Source organism: Zonotrichia albicollis, chromosome 5 (genome assembly GCF_047830755.1).
Source record: "Zonotrichia albicollis isolate bZonAlb1 chromosome 5, bZonAlb1.hap1, whole genome shotgun sequence".
Taxonomy (NCBI): domain Eukaryota; kingdom Metazoa; phylum Chordata; class Aves; order Passeriformes; family Passerellidae; genus Zonotrichia; species Zonotrichia albicollis.
This window is the reverse complement of record NC_133823.1, coordinates 72,089,504-72,110,734: the sequence shown is the minus strand read 5'-3', so window position 1 is coordinate 72,110,734 and position 21,231 is coordinate 72,089,504. Positions and strand designations below refer to the sequence as shown.

General features: G+C 40.8%; 1 protein-coding gene across 3 annotated transcripts in view; it reads right to left on the bottom strand.

Annotated features, from left to right (window-relative positions):
* The window catches only part of SEC24D (SEC24 homolog D, COPII coat complex component), a 49,194-nt gene that overhangs the window by 16,891 nt on the left and 11,072 nt on the right, over positions 1 to 21,231 (bottom strand). For all 3 annotated transcript variants that reach the window (XM_026798118.2, XM_005495280.4, XM_074542066.1), the window contains exons 3-8: positions 20,766 to 20,892; positions 19,238 to 19,386; positions 17,650 to 17,922; positions 16,778 to 16,899; positions 14,009 to 14,120; positions 12,593 to 12,720 (exon numbers count right to left, since the gene is read on the bottom strand). In XM_026798118.2, the coding sequence (XP_026653919.2) occupies positions 12,593 to 12,720; positions 14,009 to 14,120; positions 16,778 to 16,899; positions 17,650 to 17,922; positions 19,238 to 19,386; positions 20,766 to 20,892 (911 nt within the window). The remainder of the gene's footprint in view (positions 1 to 12,592; positions 12,721 to 14,008; positions 14,121 to 16,777; positions 16,900 to 17,649; positions 17,923 to 19,237; positions 19,387 to 20,765; positions 20,893 to 21,231) is intronic.

Sequence of the window (21,231 nt, the reverse complement as noted above, 5' to 3'; positions counted from 1 at the left end):
AGTTTTGGTGAAATTCTACTTTTTAATCTTTTTTTTTCCTTACTCCTGTCATCCCCAACTAAAAATCTCAAAAGGCAGGAATAAGAAATGTCCAGAGTTTGGACACAGCAGATCCCTACAAGAAGAAAAATGCTGACAATGCCTTTCAATGCTAACACATCACACTATCACCTTCTTTTTTTCTTTAAAATCATTATTCTGTCTCTTCTTAAGGAATGGGTGTATTTCATCGATTATACAATTTATTTTTTACTGCTGCATAAGGCTGCATTTTGCCAAGGATTTTCTACATACAAGTAGATTTTTACTACATGGGTTTGAAGTGCTCCCTCCTGCTCCACTGAGATATTCTTTTACTTTGTGTTCTTTCCTCTTTGTAAATTGAGTTTAACCCAAATTAACCAATAATGCCAGCTGGCAAACATCAGGGTCATTTTTCAGACATGAAAGCCTTGGCCATGAAACTTGCTCATCAGCCACAATGGCTTAATAAGGTTTAAAAGTTCTGGGTTTTGTTCATTACTTGGCAATTTTCTGATTATCATTCTGCTGTATTAGTTTAATGAGACCTGGATCTGGTTTGCAGTTAATATTATCATAACATCTGACCTGGTATGGGAAAAAAAAACAAGACTAAACCAACTCCTGAGGTATTTATACATATTGATGCAGTAACTTTCAACCTTGGTTTGATATATTTAATATTTAATATCTAAGAAAAAATTCCTCCCCAAAAATGTTCACATTTTGATATATCAAAATTAAGACTTTTACATAAAAGGCATAAACAAGAACAATTAAAAAATAAATGCCATGAAGTTCAGAGCCCAAGTATCTACATTCTAACACACATGTAATAAATTACCTTCTTGAAGACAAAAAAATTAAGAGAAAAAAATAAAATAAGAAATGACAATTAAAAACGTACATGACAGAATTAAGGAGTTTGTCTAAAACCCATTTTTTTAAAGCAGCCCTATTTGCCTCCTAAACTAATTTATTAATCAGAATTTTTAGAAATTAAATGAAATTCACATCTTTAAATCTGAAGTGTTTTCTTTAACACTTCAGAACATTACTTCAATAATTAAAATATTTAATGGAAAAGCTATCTTGCATGATAACTCAGACCAAAAGCACTCAAAATCCACTTTTTGATGAGAACAATGAAGTTGTGAAAGAAACTCCATCTCCAAAAAGCTGCCTTTCAGAACATCAAAGTCATTTCTGTCATGGTAAAACAACTTTTAAAATAAAGTACATTTCTGTGGGAACGTACAGAGGTAAGTAATACTGTGCATGCAAAAAGTTCTGAGTTTAAATTAAGGATACATAAAAGAAAAAGAGTGAAAAAAAAAAAAGTGGTACAGAATGGGAAAGTCTTGTTTGGTGTGCTGCACTCTCTGTAGATGTCACTGTACACCAGAGGAAAAAGCAGAGAGATCTCTTTATGCTCCCATCAAAATCAGTGGCAAACTCTCATAGCAGCAGGGGAATGGGGGAAAATTTAATAAGAGTTTTTTATATTTGTGGGGGGGCTGGTTTTCTTTTGTTTTTGGTGAGGTTTTGTTTTGGTTTTTTTTAGTAAATGCAATACTCCTGTTTCTTTTGCCTTTCCACCAACAAAGTATCAGCATTTTCTCTCTCTTGTCCCAGAAGGAATCTCCCAGTTTTGCTGGGAGATTACACAACATTGTAATTTTATGTTAAAGCAAAGGAGGATTGGGCAGAAGATGGAAAATGCTGCAAGGACCTGCACAAACTTCTATTTTTCTGGAACCTTGAGGCCCCACTGAAGTGCAAGCCCTGAGTGTTGATCTGATGAACCATAACTTAACCCCAAATATAGCTGCAATAAAGAGGAGTTTTATTTTGGAAATATTTCAGGAAGACCATCTCTCAGGAGTCAGAAAAATATCACAAAGCAACAGACAGACATTGGTGGCACAGCTCCAAGATAAAACACACCCATAAAAATTTCCAAAGGGACTTGAACCTGCACTTTAAAGTCTGAGAAAACTGAAAAATGAAAAATGAAGTCCTGACATGCTCCTGAGGGTGATGCCTGCAAACTATCACCATATTCTTACTGCAGGATGTGGATCACAGCTGCAAATTTTAAGTGTAGGAATAAGGACTGTGCTAAAGCTGCAAATTTTAAATGTAGGAATAAGGACTGTGCTAAAGCTCCAGATCCTCATGGCACACCATGGGAAAGCACTGGAAAGAGAAAAAGTCCTAAGGGAGAGATCCTCTGGAGAACAAGAGAGGCACACACAGATACTGAAGAAAATGACCCATTTCTCAGACAACAAAATAAACAGATCAGTGTCTCTATGACACCCTTACAGTGTAAGCAGTGATTCTAGAGTTGTTACTGACAGTTACATTGATGAAAATCTGATCACTAAAATATTCCTAGGAAAATGGCAATATATGCCATACAACATAACCTTCTAATGAACAAAGGAGAAGGCTTTGTCCAAGCATGGCACTGCTGCCCCAGGAAAATGTTGGGTTTAATCAGCACAGTAAAAAGATGACAAAAACCTCCACTGGATAATCAAAGAGAATTCTGAAAAGTAACACTGATGTTTTTTGGAAAAAAACTAGGTCATGAACCAAAGTGTCTCTGTTTCCTAGCACTGTTGAAGGGGTTTGTTTTCTCTTTTTCTATCATCATAGATTGCTTTTGAGAAAGATTAACCAGTCTACAAATAATCCCTTGGTTGTGAGTTGCTTTACTGATTCACATGAAAACGTCAAGAAAGCATTTCCCTTTGTGATGTTCCCACTGTGTTTTATCAGCAGCCATTCCCTCTGAAGGCATCAGTTATTCTGCCTGCTCCTGGTTTTCAGATGTTGAACATGCTCAGGCTCCTCAGCTGACGATTCAGGCCAGTTTGGATATCTCATCTGCAAGGTTCAACTATTTATTGTACCACACTTCTTTTCCATTGATTTCCTTGTTTGCTTGCAAGACTGCAGCAAGGCCAAGGCATCCCCCATGTGATGCAGGCTCTCCTGGCTCCAGCCTGGTTTTCTCAGCCCACATAAAAATGCCAAAAGCATGTTCAAACCTCCTTGCTCAAAGTCCCTCCAGGCCCAGGCTGCACCTTCCCCTGCATACACAGCACTGCAAAACACACCAGGGCATGGGAGCTGAATTTCAAGAGGACCCTGCACATCCAGTGTGTAGGAAGAAACCCAGAAAAGCATTTATCACTTTCTGTGTATCATACCTCAGCCCAGCCCTGAAATCCTTACTCAGCATTCCCTTTTTAAGGGGAACATGGCAATTAACTGAACAGAGCTGGCAGTGTGAAGAGTGTAAATACAGACTACACTCTGTTCAGGTATGATTTCTGGTTTTCTGCAAATCACTGCTGCAGAGTTCTAGAGAATCTTCAAAATGTCAGACTGAATTTGGGCATGAAATACTGATTTCTGGACAGAACCAGTCCCTTACTGTATGGTGCTGTATGATTTATCAAGGTGAGTTTGTCCTCTCATAATTTTTTTAAGCTAGCTAAATAAATTATCAGGTCAACACCACAGTTTAAAACACAGGCACAGTCTGTAAAATAAAGAGAATTGCTTACTTGGCACATCAATTCTGTTTAAAAAAGTCCAAGACCATTTAGTGCATACAAAGCTGTGACTATTTCTACATCCTTAGGACAGGCAATAAAGCAATACTGCAAACAGCACTCATGAACATGCAGCTCTAGGTTTACAAAACAACTATTTCAGTTTATACATGAATCTAAGTGTGCTATAGTGACCTCTGAAGCAGCACTCTCCTAGAGAAAATCCTGTGCCAGAACATTATCAATGTTGTTCATATCTTCACAGCAACAACAAAACCAAAACTCCACGTTGGATTTCAGATCCATTTTGGCCAGCTGGGCTATCAGCAACTTGAGGGACCAATCAGGTGTTGGGAATTTTTCCTTTTTATGCACACACAGATGGACAGACAGATGTGTATCCACAGACATAATGTATTTTATCAGCATATGAGAGAAGAGCAATTGCTGAGCTGAGATCATGCATGAAAATCTAATGAGTGGAGGGTTTCCCTCTTTCTCAAAACCAAGGCTGTTTCTCTTTTGTTAGAAGACATTACTTTGACTTTTTAAACTGACTATTCATGTTTGCATTCCTGAGAACTTTCACAACAGGAACTGTATGGTTCCTATCTCTGCCAAATATATTAAAGGAACTTTAATTAGGAAAAAAAGCATAGAAATGTTTGGAATTATTTTAATTAGAGATGGAAAGAACAGTTCTGCTTATGTGCAGCCTTTCCTGGACAATATTTATTAGTGAAAATACCTCTAAGGCTAATTAATTTATTTCTACAGAGATCAGTAAGAACTGGGCATAGTTAAAGCATCATGCTGCATTCCCAAGCCAACCAGAGCCAGCCAATTGCTACAGGAGAACTCAGACAGTACAAGGAGAATTTTTGCTATGTGAATAAAAAGCAGCACTGAACAATTTCACCTCTGTAGCAAGGACATTTGGGATGAGTTTAATGGCCTTTATAAAAAAGTCAAGTCCTTTCTAGGATGGTGGTTTTGAAGGTCAATAGTAAAACTGACTGTTACTTCACAAATACCACATCAGGTCACAACGTTCCCACTCTGAGTCTCTCTCTCATGAATATTTTTGCTACTACAGTAGCTGGGATGCTTCAAGCAGACTCCAGAACCTTCAAACATTAATAATATTTGTATGGGACTTGCAACCTTCCCCTCTTTTATTAGCACAGCTGAGTGCCACAACTGGGTGGGACTGAGTTCTGGCAGTGTGCTGCTTTGGGCTGGGGTGCAGTTCCTTTGCAGTTCAGTTTAGTTTCAGTTTCAGTTTGTTTTCCTCACAGTGCCTGGAATGGGGCTGTGTGATGGATATGTGCTGAGCATGGGAGATAACACAGAGATGGTTCTGCTCCTGCTCAGCAGGGCTCACCCAGGGCCAAGGCCCTTCCTGCTCCCCACACTGGGAGCAGACTGAGAGGGGAGACAGCCACGAGAGCTGATCCTGCTGAGCACAGGGATATTCCAGCCCTCATGGTCAGTAAATAAAAGGGGGAACAAGGAGGAAAAGAGACACTTGGAATGCTGGTGTTTGTCTTCCCAAGGCACCATTACTGTGCTGGGGCCCTGCTCTCCTGGGGATGGCTGAACTCTGGCTGCTCATGGCAAGTGTGAGCATTTCCCTGATTTGATCTGCTGGCATGTGTGGCTTTTGCTTTCTCTACCTTTGTCTCAAGATTGGAGTTTTCCAACTTTTGCCCTTCCCATTCTCCCCCTGATCCCACTGGTGGGGGAGTGAACTGCCTGGGGTTAAACCATGGCATGAGGAAAGCAATGCTGTGAAGGACACAGAGCTGCCCTACTGAGCACATGGTCTGTGCCTCTATTGAGCAAGCACAAAACTTCATGTAATAACACCCTTCACATGGTGCATCCAAAATACAACATTGCATAATATGCATAGATAAATAAAATATGCAAGAACAACTCCAGTTTAAAAAGCAAAACACAAACCTTTCCTCTGGAACTTAGTCAATACCAGTGTGTTCTGACTCTCTCAAGTTCAAGGAATAGATCAATGGCCCAAATGATTTTTAACTTGAGCATCATTTTTGTTGGCAAAACAAATGATCAGTATTATTGGCCAGTTAATTAAATAGATATAACTATTACTTTTATTTCCCTTTTATATGTACTGCTGTAGAGTCACACTTTTCTTCTGCCATTCCAATTCTGAAGGACAAGTCACAGTCTCTGACTTACCAGAAACTCTATTACATCATCCTTATAAAGGCTTCTTCTTGGTTTAAATTTCAGATTTGTATAAAATCAGTCAGGAACTCCGAGTGGAACACAAATAAAATTTATATAAATGTCACATTTTCAGGTCACTGCTCTCATCTCGATCAGAATTACATCCATAACACCAGTGGTGTAGGGACCAACATACCACAGAAGTATTTTAAATGGTACATTTTAGGACTACTTTTTAATGTACATTAAAAACCTAAAGACAGAAGAAAGTCAATGAGAAAATTTGCTTCAATTAGAAGAAGCTCTGCTGCAAAAGCCATTGCTAAACCTGCCTCTGAATGCTCATTCTAGTTACAGAGTGCAGTTACAAGCTAACAGAAAACTTTCTCCTTGATGATGAAGTCTTGGGAAGCAATCCAGTTCCAAATGATTTACTACCAAGTGCACACTAGCACAGGGCATACTCCATAAAGAAAGCCTCATCTAATACAGGATTTATGCACCTCTAAATTAGGCATTGTGAAACCAAGCTTACAGGCACTCATCTCCAGAGGGGTGTGACACTTTCTGGGTGAAGCACCTGCAGGTGCTGGAGAGTTCTGGGCTCCCCACACCATGAATGGCAGAGTCAGGAGCCTCAGAGGAGCTTAGCAAAACCCCCAGACATTCACCTGGCACTGGTTAGCTGAAAAAATGAAAATAAAACAGCTTTGACAGAGCAACAAAGATGGCCCTGCCCCAAGCAGACTGAAAACTATGAGCCCAAAGTCTCAGTCCTCTCCCAAACGAGAGGATTGATTGGAAATGGTTTTACTTTAATAGCTGGAAAATGTGTGTTTAGGCTCACAGCAGCAACATGTATTAAGTACATCACATATGCAGGGCTTCTACTCCCACCATGTTTTAGAGCAAACACAACAACCCAAACACAATGACAAAATCATTCCCTGTTGGATCTTGGACAATCCAGACACCAGAACATGCAAAATATTCCATTCTGACAACACGACAGAAGTGTCAAGAGCAGCTCTTTCCTTCAATTTCATTAGAACTATCACCTTACCAGCACTATGGACAATTCTACTGCCTAACTCTGCTCTCATGGAGGGCTGTCATGACAGATTTCCTCATTTGTGTCAAGCCAGCCACCATTGCAGATAGAATGATCTGGTTGATATAATGTAACCCTTCTGAAGGAACAATCTTTCAACAGAATCCCTCCTTAAAAGCTCTTAAATGAGCCAAGCTCCCATGCTCTAAGCAGTAACAGCCTCCTGTGAATCAGTAACCAAATAAAAGACACAAATCAAAGGGTAAACACCAGACTAAAAATAAGTTCTGTCAAACAATGATACTGTACTCTCAGTCTATAACAAACAAATACTTTCCATAGATCATCCAAATCAGGAGAGTGAAAACGAACTGTTACATTTGAGAAATAATAAATATGGACTTGGAAAGATAAGACTGTGAAATCTGTGGTGCTTTTAAGACACTGGCAGAGGAGGGAAGGCATGGAAGTTTTAATAGCCTTTGTTTCCAGTGATAAATAGTGCACAGGCAATGTTCACTGATTTTCTAGATTGGCTGCAGGTTTTTTGTAGCAACCTCTAAAAGACTCTGTGCCCTCCATGGATTTTCCCCCACTAACTTTCAGCTTGAGGGTTTTTCTGAATAAAAAAAAAGGCTTTTTACAGTGCAGAGGTGTTATCAGCAAGCACCTCTGCTCCTCAGAGCCAGCTTATCAACACATTCCTTACAGAAAGGAGCCCTCAGCAGGATGTTCAGGTGCAATCATTGCACCTTGCAGATTAAGCATTCCTCACTCTCTTCAAACCCAAGTTCTGCACAAGCACAGAGTTGCTAATGAATGTGTGTGTGCAAAGCTGTGCCTCAAACTGCAGCCACAGCCCTGCTCACTAGCTGTGAAACCAGGGACAAACCTGGGTGCCACAGACTCAATCCCATTTTTAGTTATCCCCCTTACTCAATTTTAGCTGCTGCCAACCTTACAGCTCCATCCTGGAACCCATCTCTGTAAAAATCATGGCTTCCCAAACAGCTCAGCTGCACTGAGCCTCATCAAATTTTACTATTCTGAAAAGGTAAAATGGCTTTTAGCTCATGAACCAGCATTTCTGAGAAGCAATTCCATTCTCTTAACTAATTAATTAACTGAGGAGAAAATGGAAGTGATATATTAGATTCCCACCAATAAATATTTCTAAAAGCTAATAAATTTAAATAAATAGAACATGGCAAAGCAAAATGACACAAAACTACTAAGGAGCAAAGAAGACAACTAAAGCTAGAGATAAGTATTTTGAATTGTTTATTTTGGATTTTACAACACGAAATACTCTTTTAACTAACTTTTGCTATCAAGTAGTATTAGTGCTAAATCAAGATCACATGGTTTATTCAGGCTGTGGAAACATTCATCCATCTCCAAAACAAATTCATGCAGGGCTTGGTCTAGGATGATAACTGTGAGCATTAGTTTATTTTTACAGACTGTTGCTAAAGCACTGGTGGACTAAAAATAAGTTCTGTCAAACAATGATACTGTACTCTCAATCTATAACAAACAAATACTTTCCATAGATCATCCAAATCAGGAGAGTGAAAACGAACTGTTACATTTGAGAAATAATAAATATGGACTTGGAAAGATAAGACTGTGAAATTTGTGGTGCTTTTAAGACACTGGCAGAGGAGGGAAGGCATGGAAGTTTTAATAGCCTTTGTTTCCAGTGATAAATAGTGCACAGGCAATGTTCACTGATTTTCTAGATTGGCTGCAGGTTTTTTGTAGCAACCTCTAAAGGACTCTGTGCCCTCCATGGATTTTCCCCCACCAACTTTCAGCTTGAGGGTTTTTCTGAATAAATCCCTTTCACCTGCCCTTCTGAGGCTCAGCATGCCAAGTGCTGCTACCTCACCAGTTCTTGGGGTATCAAACACAACCCTACAACCACCTTTACCCAGTGGTCCCCACTAATGCCTTAAATTCACTCTCATGTGTGATTTCACACTTCTCAAGTAAAGCTTCATTTGTGACCTTTTCCTCAGTGTGACCTTTTGCTGTCTCAATTTTAATGATGGCTTCTCCACAACACTTTCATTGTGCAGCTTTACCAGGTTACATTTTTCATTTTTTTCTTTCTCACTGCAGGGGCAAACCCTGTTTGTTTGGGGCATCACTTGAAACACATTACATTTATTCAAAGACATGCATGACATCCTTCCACTTACCATCCTTATCTACCAACATTATGATTTCACTTTCTGCTCTTATTTTCTCCTACAGAGATAACTTGTATCCCATTCCTTACTAGAAATGGAGATAACTGGTGTACACCTCTTAAAAAGACATCCCTGTTCAATTTTTTGACAATTTTTTGCTCCTGACCATTTTTTATCAGATCTCAGCTAAAATAAATTCATTTTGCATGTTAATATTCACTTTTTTCCACTTCACTTTTGGAAGCAGGACACCAGTCTCTCTGTGTAGACATTCCACTTGGCCAAAAAAAACCCACAGTGAATAATGAACTTAAATCTGCCTTTCAGACTTGTTGAAATCCCAAATTACCTTCTCCCCTTTGGAAAACCTTCCAACTGAAAGTGTGAGAATACTGTCAAGTCCCCAGATTGAAACCTTTTAGTTGAAAGCTCCCAGGATCTTTTATCTCCATCTCCTCTTGTATCCTTAGTGAAAGGAAGCAAATCCCCAGAACTCAATTTCCAGCTGAGTTACTGTCTCCATGAAGGCAATTGACAGTTTATTTTCTAAAACCAAAATCCATTACATTTACAAGTCATCCACCCAAACAAAAGTGTTCAATTTAGAAAGAGAGTTAAGATTTGTTCAACTGGGCTCTGCCTTTCATACACATTCCTAATTCTGCTACTGCCAGAAGACTCAGCCATTTCTTTTTTCTTAACTCAATTTTGCTGCAGTTATTGTGTAAAACATGTTGCATATCAAGAAATAAAGAAATTAAGACATAATTTCACCTTGTAACCCAATAGCACGTGATGAGCATCTCCTGTAGATAATACCTTTTAACAGTATCTCTAAACTAGGGTGGATATTCTGAAACAAAGAACTTCCTGTGCCTTGCACTCACCAGTTTCAGGCAGAACACACCATACTAGGAAGTTCAGAAACACAAATAAGCCCCTGAATGTATTTTACCTCTATAAAAAGCCCAGTTCTTTCAAATTAAGTGGCTTTTCAAAATTAAAGTAGTTACAAATCCCATATGGAAGACCATTTTTATTAGGATATCTTAAGAGTAAGAACTTATTTTGGCAGCAGCAGTGAAGACAAAGGGCACATGCAAAGCCATGGAAAAACTGCCTCAGCTAGGACTGCCCAGCTCTTCCCACCCCACCACTATCTCCTTAGTTCTTACAACTTTACCAAGCTAGAATTGCTCTGACTAGAATTTTCCACACTGGAAAATTGCCAATTTTGAGAGCCATTTTTCAGGCTCATTCTCAAAGGAGAGGTAGGGAAAAACACACTGCTCCTCCCAGATGAAGGAGCCCCACTGACCTTGGCAGCAGCTCCAGGGCACTCACACTTCACAATGGGCAGCTCACCAAGCACATCTTGGCAACCCCAGGAAAACCCCCTGAACCTGGCCAAGGACTGATGTTTGGGCACACTGCAAATTGATGTTTGCAGAAGAGATTTAGATTGTAGCAGCTCATTGATCACCCTGTGCAGGAGATAGGGAAGCCATGTGTGGGAAATGTAAAGGACTAGAGGCAGACTCTGAGTGCAAGATGCACAAATGAAGAGCCAAGGTGAAAATGGATTTTGTAAATGCCATTTGGGCACAGAATCTGGGATCAAGGGTGGAAGAGAGCAAAGGTTGCCTGATAAAGTGAAGGGGTGGAGAAGCAGCAGCAGGAGCTTCATCTAGGAGAAAATGCAAGGAGGGGGGGCAACAGGCCAAGTGTGCACATTTCCCTCAAGAATGGGAATGAAACCCGAAGTTGCTGTCTAGCAGACAAATGCTGAGACTTTGTATCTGCAGAGCCATCACTAATACATCCAATTTCCCTGTGGACCACAGAGAAGATAACTGCAATCTACCCTGCTGAAATAATACTCTCAACTCAAACTGCAGAGGTCTGCTGGACTGGAAGTTATCCATCCTGATAAACACCAACATCTGCTTTTTTCCAACATATATTAAAAAAAAAAAAAAACTACCAAGAATTTATAAGCAATAAAACAAAGTTAAAGAAAAATCAGACTGCAAAACCAAGCACTGAATGTCTTAGCAATTTTAATTAGGCTTTCCTGTGCAGGCAGTTTATGAGGAGTTTTTGAAGACACTATCACATACTACAACTTTGATGAAATCCCTGCTTTTTCCCTCATGACACAGCACTCTGGAGTAAATCAATGTAAGACACGAAAAGGAAATGCATTCTGCAGGCCTTGCACAATTTAGAACCTGAAGAATTTAGAAGCAATGGAGAGCACAGCAGATGAAGACCAAGCAAGATAATCCCACAGATGATGTAGCTAAATGCTGCAGCAGAAAAATGGATTTATCCCTGCCACTGATAGAATCCTCTGGGATGCCAGGAAACCTGGGTAATTGTTTGAAGACCAGAGAATACTGCAGAACAGATCTGCAGAAGAACTAGGGATATGTTTTGAATACAGAGGGTCATTAGAGATGGTTATGTGAGAAAAGGTTAGTGCCTTCAAATGAGTGCTAAAAATGGCTGGTTACATTTGTCTTCTTTCTATGACTCAGCTCATCCAAGCAGAAACCCCAATTATCTTCTTGGTCTATTGTGAAATTATTTTCAGAAAAATGTGTTTCATCAAATCCAACTCTCCACATCTTAAAATTAACTTCATGCAGTTTGTGGTCATCCTCTTTCAATACCTTTGCCTAAAACTACACAGTTTCCAGCAGAATAAGTGTCGGATCTCAAGATTTCAGTCCTGAGATGCTGAGCCTCCGAGACCACCTTGGGGGGCTCGGGAGTCCTGGAATGTTCCAGAAGTGTCTGGTGGCTGGACTTTAACCCTACACAGGAGACGACAAGGATGAGGGCTTCACCGGGGTGAATGGTGAAGGGATTAGTTAATTAGAGATAGAGAAACAGGGTTTAGGATTTATGTACAGGGGGGTTTAGAGGAGTAAGATGGAGGAATTGGGGTGTGTCCTGTCCTTCTTCTTCTTCCTCTTCTCCTCCATCTTCTTTGGCCACGGTGGCACCTTTGTATTGGTTAATACTGAGAGTGCACCGAGTTATAAGAATAGATGGTATTGGGGAAAAATGATAAATATTGTACACGTCACAATGGGTATAAAGATAGGTGCCTGCCCCGGAGGGCAGAGACAGTGTGCCCATGGCTGACTGCTGAGCAGATCTTTGTTAGGCTGAAAGAACATCTTTTAGATAAACAATTAATAAACATAAAACCAGAAAGAAGAACTGAAGCCTCTTCTCGTCCTTCGATACGCGGGCTGCCCCAAGGCCACCTCGGGCCTTTCCAGGCCCCTCAAACAGCCGAGATAAACCGGACAAATAAGCAACTGACAAAGCTAGCATGAACAAGAGGCAGCTGGGGAAACACCAGGAATCCAGGGGAGTCATCACTACTGTACCTTTTCCAAATGAAAACTTTTGTGCTTTGAAGTTAGACCATGGTCCCAGCACACCTCAGTCTCAGGCCACCTCTTTAGGAACCGGCGGTACCAATTCCCACTGTGGCTCACACACCCTCCCCTCCCCGCCCCCCAGAGGCCCCGTACCTCGCTCGGGGGCACGGCCGCGAAGGGCTGGATGACGGCCGCCAGGGGGATGCGGGCCTGCCGGGCCATGTCTGCCGTCAGCGGGAAGCAGTAGGTGCTGCAGCGCAGGTACCGCGGGCTGGCGTGGCCTGCAAGCACCACAGAGAGCTGAGAGGCTGCTGGAGGAACCTGCCCAGCCCAGCACCCAGCAGGACACCCAGAACACAGAGCAACAAGTGCACGTGCTACATTCAACACATTCCTTCTTTTCCTCCCATGCAGGCTTTACCCATCTTTGCTCCTTATCTCCCAGCCCATTGACCCTCCATGTGGTTCAATCTTTTCTTCCTGAGTTTAAAGCAGAGATTTAAACATGACAAGAATAAGCCAACAATTACTTGCAAGAACAATCTCAGTAGAGATGACTTGGAAACATCCCATTTGTATGATCTTAGAAGAAAACATGGATGCTATCCCAGCAGACATGGCAACAGTGTACACAAAGGGATGAGGCAGACTGATCTCTACTGACTGCTCTCATGAGCTACCTCTGATTCAGAAAACACTGTGTTTGTCTTAACATCACCATGCTCACCTACACTGCAAAACACAGGGTGCACAGTCACCACCACAGTGCCAAGGGGACACTCAGCACAGGCCCCTCAAGGAGAAACTGCTGTGAGATGCAGGCAAGAGCACAGAAAGGAGTTCAGGAATCAGCTTCCTGATGCTCCCTTTGTAACCAACAAACTGCAGCTCTGCTCAGGAATTTCTTGGATCATCAGAATAGATTTATCCCATTCTCAGATAATGCCAAAAAATCTCAGTGTGTTTGTACATTTTATTCAATTTATCTCAGCATTGATAAATTACTGCTGGGCTGAGTAAGACCACCAGTTTAACCTGTATTAAAATACTGAGCCTGCTGTCAAGAGCAGCATGTGGAAGATTGCAACCCCAGGCTCCAGGCAGAAACAAAGGCAGATAAATTTTTCCTTTGGCCAGTGTACATCAACTAGACAGCTTGCACACTGCCTCTATCACTTGAATAGAAATTAATATCCTAAAAGGTAACAGCGCTAGTCTAGTCTTACTGCTTCTTCTAATGTCCACCTTTCAAATTTTCAGAAAGGATTTTTAACTTGAAATGTAATACCTTCAAAAATTTTAAGTTAAAAAGCAAAGTTGTCTCAATTACTCATATTCTTTGAAAGGCCAGGAAGGGTAGAGGAGGGGTTAAGTCAAGGTGTAAGAACTCAGCCCCCACTTCCCTCCTCCCCCCTTTTTTCCTGTTCAAACGAAGTTTGCAATTTCATGTACAATTTAGAGCAAATACCATCATTTTCAGATGAGAAATTTGAGAATTAAACCTTTTTTAAGTGTAATTCTATTAGATTTCCCCTAGAAGACTGGCAGAGCAGTAACAAGGACAGTTACCTTGGTCCTGGATGACGCAGTTGGTGGTGACCAGGGGAGGAACCTGTCCTCTCGTGTTGGTGGCATAGACCTGCCCTCCCCTGGCAGCCTTGTCATTCTCAATCACTTGGATCTGATGAGTGAGAAGCAAGAACAGCATGAGGAAGGTAACTCATCCAGCTACACTCCTGAACAGGCTAAGATCTACACAAAGAAACACTCTGGTTGAAGCCTCATTTATAACAATTTACAATAGAATGTCAGGAAATATTTATGCAGCTGACTTGGCTGCCCAAATTCCTTTCCCATAGGCTGCTCCCTGTTACTTCTGCACATCCCTCACTCAGGTTTAATGCTGACACTTTTCAGGATACAATCAAAGTTATGTAAAGCTGTATTTTGTTCCACACCAGAAATCCAATCACTGATACCATCACTCCTCCTCTCTTCAGCAACCTGGTTTAGAGTGCAGCCAAACAGCTGTGGGAGGCAAGAGGAACAAGACAGGGAATTTCTCAAACTGCCTTTGCCACTGCTGCTGGTACCTCATGGAATGGTGTCTTTACACTGCACATAAACTTCTAATAATAGCTAGGGAACTTCAGAAGCCTCTGTTGGAAAGCAAACAGAGAAGAAAAACTAAATTAGTTGGCATGGAGTCTGCTGATCAATGTCCAAGAGGTATTTCCTAACACACTGAAAATAGTCTGGGGCCTACAATTTTTTTTTTTTAATCAATAAAGTTTTCTGTGCTGCAATTTAAATATACAAGACATTCCTCAGAGAGCTTGTTAGATCTTCTGCTTGATTACTTTTCCCTGCCTCCCTGGCTTGTATACTTATAGCTAACTCTTGCATTAGAAGGAAAAAGGTTTTGCTCTAAAAAGGTCTAAAAAGGCTGAAGAAAGCAAACCACTCTGAGACTTAGCTCTGCAAAGGATCAATGTGCCACGCTATGCTGCAGCTAACTGACCTAAATATATCATTGCTCTTGGAAATAATTGCTGACAAAGTCCAGATGCAAGTTTTCATAGATGTTGTCAGGGTACATATCAGCCTCTAACATATATAAGAGAAATATAAATCAACAATGGCTACAGATAAGAAGTAAATTTATCTGGCAACACTACTATAATTACATAATGTAAATATAACAACAGAAATACACATGGTCATATTTATTCCTCCTTCTGAATTAGCTTTTTGTCCTTTACAGACGTTGACCCAGATCATGTTTCTTTCAAACATTCCTTCTGATCCTCTCTGTAAGGCTTAAACAAACCTTTTAACCTATTTTAACATGGCTGTTGCAGTCAAGGCTGTTTATACTGTGTGCATAATTGAAACAAGACATCAGCCCATGTTTTCATGCCAGACCTCCTTCCCTCCCTGCCCTTTTTTTTTTAATTACACAAGATCATTTTATCCCTCTACTGTAAAAAGCATTGCACTGAAACACTAGGAATGATTGACTTAAGGGCATTTGTTATTTATGCAGACACTTGATTCAGGGTTTTTTTTTACACAGTGTTTTTCAGTTAAAAATTGCCTTTAACGAGGCAATTGCAGTTGTTACATTAACCCCTAAGGGATTATCAGCAAGTATTTTTCCAAAGTTACTGGGGGTTTGCATCAAATTCATCACTGGGTAAAAAAAAAACCAAAAAAACAAAAACCAACTTTTCTAGAAGGACAAAAGAATACCCAAATTTAAAGAAGCAAGATGGTTTCATGTTTCTCCTGTACAGCAAACTTGCCTCAGTGAGAAGTGTAAAATTCCTTCAGCCAGACTAGCCTGCTGTGCAGTGGTGAAAACATTTTTTTAAAGTAGCAAGTTCTAGGTTGAAGCTACTCTCTGACCCGTCCAGGTGATTGCTAGAACCACCCTAAGTGTGGGCACCAGAACATTTTCTCCATGAGTTTAGCACACTATTGCTTTCTATTTCCAATAAAGAAGTTAAATGCTGCCTGTGCCTGAGCAGCCCTTTCTTTGCACACCAATTAGACTGGTTCAGAAAGATGGATGCAACCAAAACCTTCTTTTCTCCAGCACCATCCTGAGAAGAGACACTGTCCCACCAGTGCTCAGTGTTCAACAGCTGAGCCTCTCCAGCCTGCATGAAGCTTAAGCACCAGGTATATTCCAGGCTACTGAATTCTTCACAAGGCTGCAGCAACTGAAATGATGGCTCAGGCAAATAATTCCAGTTGCCTGAGAAGCTCTCTCTTGAAATCAAAAGGCAAAGTGGCTTCTGAGCACATGACTTCTCAGCCTTGCCAGGACTGCACTTCCAGAGTTCATGTACCTGGATGGTGTACAAGTCCTACTTCTGGTATCTGGTACTAACTTCAAGCCTTCAAACTTTTCAGATGAAAAGGAAAGGTGATAAGCTGCAGTGAACACAAGCAGTTCTTCAGTACTGGTCACTGTCTCATTAAGAATCCTGTTGAGAATTCCTAGTGAAGTATTTCCTACAAACTATTTGGGACATACTCATGTACCAGTATCCCATGTTAGATAAAGTTATAAAGCCTCTTCAGTACTCCAACTAATTTCATACACTAATTGATCCAAAACTGACAGCACAGAGTACAAAATTGCATTAATTAGAAACTGCAAGAATTAGAAGGTATATTGAGAACCAAGCCATGTAAGTCACATGTAAGTGCCAAAGTATGTTACACAAAACCTGACCAGCTAAAACAAACCCAATGTTAGCATTTGTCATTGCTTTATTTTAAATGCAGCAGCAAGTTACATTTATAACAAATTAGAGCCACGTTACTTACTGGGCTTGGAATGGAGTCAGGATCAAGCTTCTTCTGTGGTGGGCCTGAGAGCTGTGCTGGACCCCCAGGAAAAGCACCAGGATAGGACAGCTGAGACGCTGCCATCTGAGGACCATAGCTTGCTGCAGAGTTACAAATGATAATTCATTTGAAGTTTTCAAGTTCCATTATCAATAGTAAGCATCAACTTCTGCCATGCAATTAATTCTTACTCAGCTAAGTGCAACTCCTCTTTCCCCTCTGTTCTCAGCAACTAAAACAACTGGATTTTTGTGGCTCAGTTTGGCTTTGTGTTTTTAAAAAGTAAGACCAACACCAGATGTGACAACTTTGGCTCCAAAGTTTTCAGGTTTATGTCAAGTAGGACAGTTAGTAGAGATGAGCACAGCTACTCACACCAGGCCATTACCTCAGACAATCTCTCCACTAACATCAGCCAATGCAAACTGAAATCATTAGTTGGCTTTTTGTATTCAGTTACAATCCATTACTGCTATAGCAAAGCATTTTTGAAAGCAACTTATGACACTACTACAAGACAGAAAGCAGCCTATACCTTTACAGAGTGTAAGAAAAACACCTTCCTGTAGTGTGGTGTGCCTTCACCAATTACTAACCACTAATTCTGATTCTGATCCTAATTAATCTCCTTTTTCTTGTACAGTCTCAACAGAGTGCTAAACTTGTGAGCAAAAGCAGAGCCTGTCTCAAGTGTACTGACTGACAATGCACATCCTTCCCTTCTACAGAAAGGGAGCTCATATTTCATTTTCCCCAGTCAGCTGAAGATTCAGCCATGAACGGACACAGTTCCACCAGTGATTGCTCCTGCACACTTTGTTTTCAACCACATAACAAACATCCTTCCCTACCTTGCTGAGGATGATATCCAGGCCCCGGAGGCTGTCCCGGAAGGTGCTGCAGGTTGGGATTTGGAGGGCCAGGCGCAGGGACTGCACCCTGCCTGGCCACAGGAGGCAACACTGGCTGGGCACCAAGGCCATTGGCACTGTTTGCTGGTGGGGGAGGCAGCTGTGCTGCAGGAGGCAAAGCCATCTGCTGCTGGCCTGGGGGCAGCAGCCGCGGGCCCTGGAAAGGCGCCGGGTGCCCGGGAGCCACGGCAGAGCCTGGAGCAGCGCCAGGACCTGAGGGAGAGAGGAGAGCAGGTGAGTCAGGAATGAAACCTCCCAGAGCTGTGGCAAAGGTGCTCTGCTTCTGCTCAGCACATTTCTATGGCATACAGGCTATACTGGAGCCCATGCTGACAGCGCTGCATTATGGGACTCTGTGTGTCTGACCTGCTTTAGGCCTCAGCTGATTCAGTCACTTGATTTCTTTTGGCTCTACTTGCACTAAAACCCTGCAGCTGGGGTACATGGGCAAAGAGTGAGAGAAGCCAGAGCTGGACAGTTCTTCACTAGAACACACATAGGTCACTCAACTTTCAAAATACTACTTCATTTCAGAATGTGAAACAACATTCTTTTTGCTCAATAATCCATTTCTCTTATGTGGCATGTTTTTGTTAGTCTGCTATTTGTATTTCACCATTACAGGTTTGATGGAAAATAAACCCACTTGATACTAAAAGATGAAACATGTGGGAATTATTTTGTAGACACTGGCAAGGAATTGTTTGTTGTTTATTAAGATTCAGATTTCAATTTGAATTAAGAGAACTCTGAAAAGAGAAATTTTTTGAGACTTACAATCTGTAAACACTTATTACCTTACAAAACCTACATTTTAAAATCAGATTTTCCCCCAAAGACAACACAACTTTAAAGAGAGCTAGAAGAATAACCAATATTAAGTTTGAAGCAAAATAACAATGTGTTCATATACAAACACTGAAATACATCTTCTGTCACATATGTTAACTGAAAAAAACCTTTACATGTAAAATTCAAGCCTCCCAGTACATAACATGAGAAGACTGTATTTTTATACAATTGTTTTAAAATTGTTTATATAATATATTTTGCATAATTTAAATACATATCAGCATTCATTGCTGGAAGTCATTTACATGGAAGCATCACATGATCACATCTTTATGGCCTAGGTTTGAGATGGTATAACATCAAAATAAACGTAGATAAATTTAGATTAAAACCCAAAAATGTTTAGACAAGAAAATATTTTTGTAACTAGAGAACCCATAAAAAGTTGAGAAAAATTAAATCCCATCTGCATATTATTGCTCATGCCTTGGCTGCTACTGACACATCCACTGAGTATTTTGAGAAACAATTTTTGGGCTATCAGAATTTAATGGAAGGTTTGTCAAACATCAATTGAGAATTAACCCAATACTACTCATTTAAGGAACTGGATGAGATAAAATGCTAACAACTTAAGCCAATGATGGGGGTCAAAGGTCTCATTTTCTGTTTATACAGAAGTTCAGTGAGTTTTAATGCTGTAACTGAGAAGAAGTCAATCAGATAAACCAATTACCGTAGCTATTTATCTGCATGCTGCTGAGCTGGTCAGCAAGCTGTGCTGGAGGGGAAGCAGGTGCAGTGCTTGGGAAGGCTGCTGGGGACTGATGACTGAAGGGAGGATAGGAAGGTCCTGTGTTACTTGGAGGTGAAGGGCCTTGAAACCTAAAGGAAAAAAATCAGTGCAGTTTTGCAAAAAAAATTACATCAAACAATCACAACTCTCAAAGATCTCATACCTCCTCAAGATGGTGCTGAAACAAATAATTAGGACAAAACCCTAATGGAGTATGCTCTGCTCAGACAATGTACACTTGTATTAAAATACACAAAGGACACAGAGATTGCACACTTGTTTAATAAAACCAGGCAGTCCATGTTTGTCTGCACTTGTTAGAAATGAAGCAGAGTGGTATTGCATGGCAAAGTGAGAGCAGTAATAACTGTAAGCCTGAAGATTAACAAACACAAGCTTCTGAACATATCACAGCACTTCATTGCCTTTCCAAGCTTATAAAGAAAGACTCCCTACCAGGGATGGATGAAGAAGATTAGGAGAAAAATCTGTGAAGAGAAGAAAAGGAAGTGAGGAAAGCTTGAGGATTTCTCTGTAGTAGAGGAAAAAAGATGATGTGGGTAGAGAAAAACTTCATGACTATCAGATATGGAACACATGAATGCAGGAAAAATAACCAAAGAAAAGAAAGCAGTAACACACACATGGTTTACAAAGGCATTTTCTACCAGACTATTTCATCTGGTAAAATAAGATCCCAGGCTATGTCCCAGAGACAATCAACATGGATTTTCCATGTAAAACTGAGGATGAGCCCAGCTATTTCAAGAGAAGTTCAGCTTGCTGTACTTGAAAATTTGTCTAGATACTTCCTGGCCTAGAACAGCAGCTCTGAGCAATTCTGAAAAAAAAAAAAACAAGACTAGGTGAAGAACAGGAGATGTGCAGCTGTCAGGGCAATGATGGGAAGCTACAGTGGAGAATCAGCATTTTGCTAGGTCATGTCAACCTGACTCTATTCACCCTGTTTTGTCATCTTCAGGACAACCACCACTTCTCCCTATGCATGAGTACATCATCTTGAACAACTGATCACCAGTGTTTCTGGGTCCTCCTTCCCACAGAGAAAAAAAAATAAAAATAACTACACAAAAACTAAGAACCACAGAAGGAGATCAGGATTTCAACCAACTACAAGAAGAATGTTGTTAAATGGTGTCAAGTTCACTAAAACTGAAGGAGCTATGGGTACACAAACTAATTTTGCCACTCCTGGGAAATGTGGAAAATAACTAATATTTGACAGAATGAAATAAAAGAGCTGCATATTGACACAAATATTGACTCATATTTACCAGCAACACAAATATTGTGTAATAAAGCTTGGCTACCCCCTCATACAACCTTTTTGCAAAGATTTCTTTCTACAGCTTTCACCTGTCCCTGTTTTCTCCCCTGCCCACTGCTGCCTCCTTCACAGAGAGGTAACAGAGGTCAAACAGCTCAAGTGTTGATGCTTCCCAGTCACCTGTGGGGCTGCTGTCCTGGTGTACCAGAGCCATTCTGGAAACTGGTGGGGCTGAATTGCTGTGCACCAGGTGGGGGAGGCCCAACAGGAGCTGGAGATCCAAAAGGCACAGCTGATTTAGACACACCTGCAAAAGATGAAGCACTTTTATGTAAAACCCTGTAAAAAAGAACAAGATGGGCAAGAATTGCAAGTGTGCAGCTCTGCTCTGGTATTAAGAATAACAGGTTTGGGTCACCCTGCTTAAGTAAAGGGGTTGGACCAGAGGTCCCTTCCAATCTCAGTGATTCTGTTGGAAAGCACAGATTTCTGCTCAGTTATTAAAGCAGATACAAAAAACTAAGAGAGAGTAAAAAGCAAACAAACAGCAGTTCATAACTTTTCAGCAAAGAAGCCAAGAGGAACAGTAAGAAAAAAACAATGAACAAACAGACACAGCAATTGCCAGTTTGGGGCAGTGCTAATT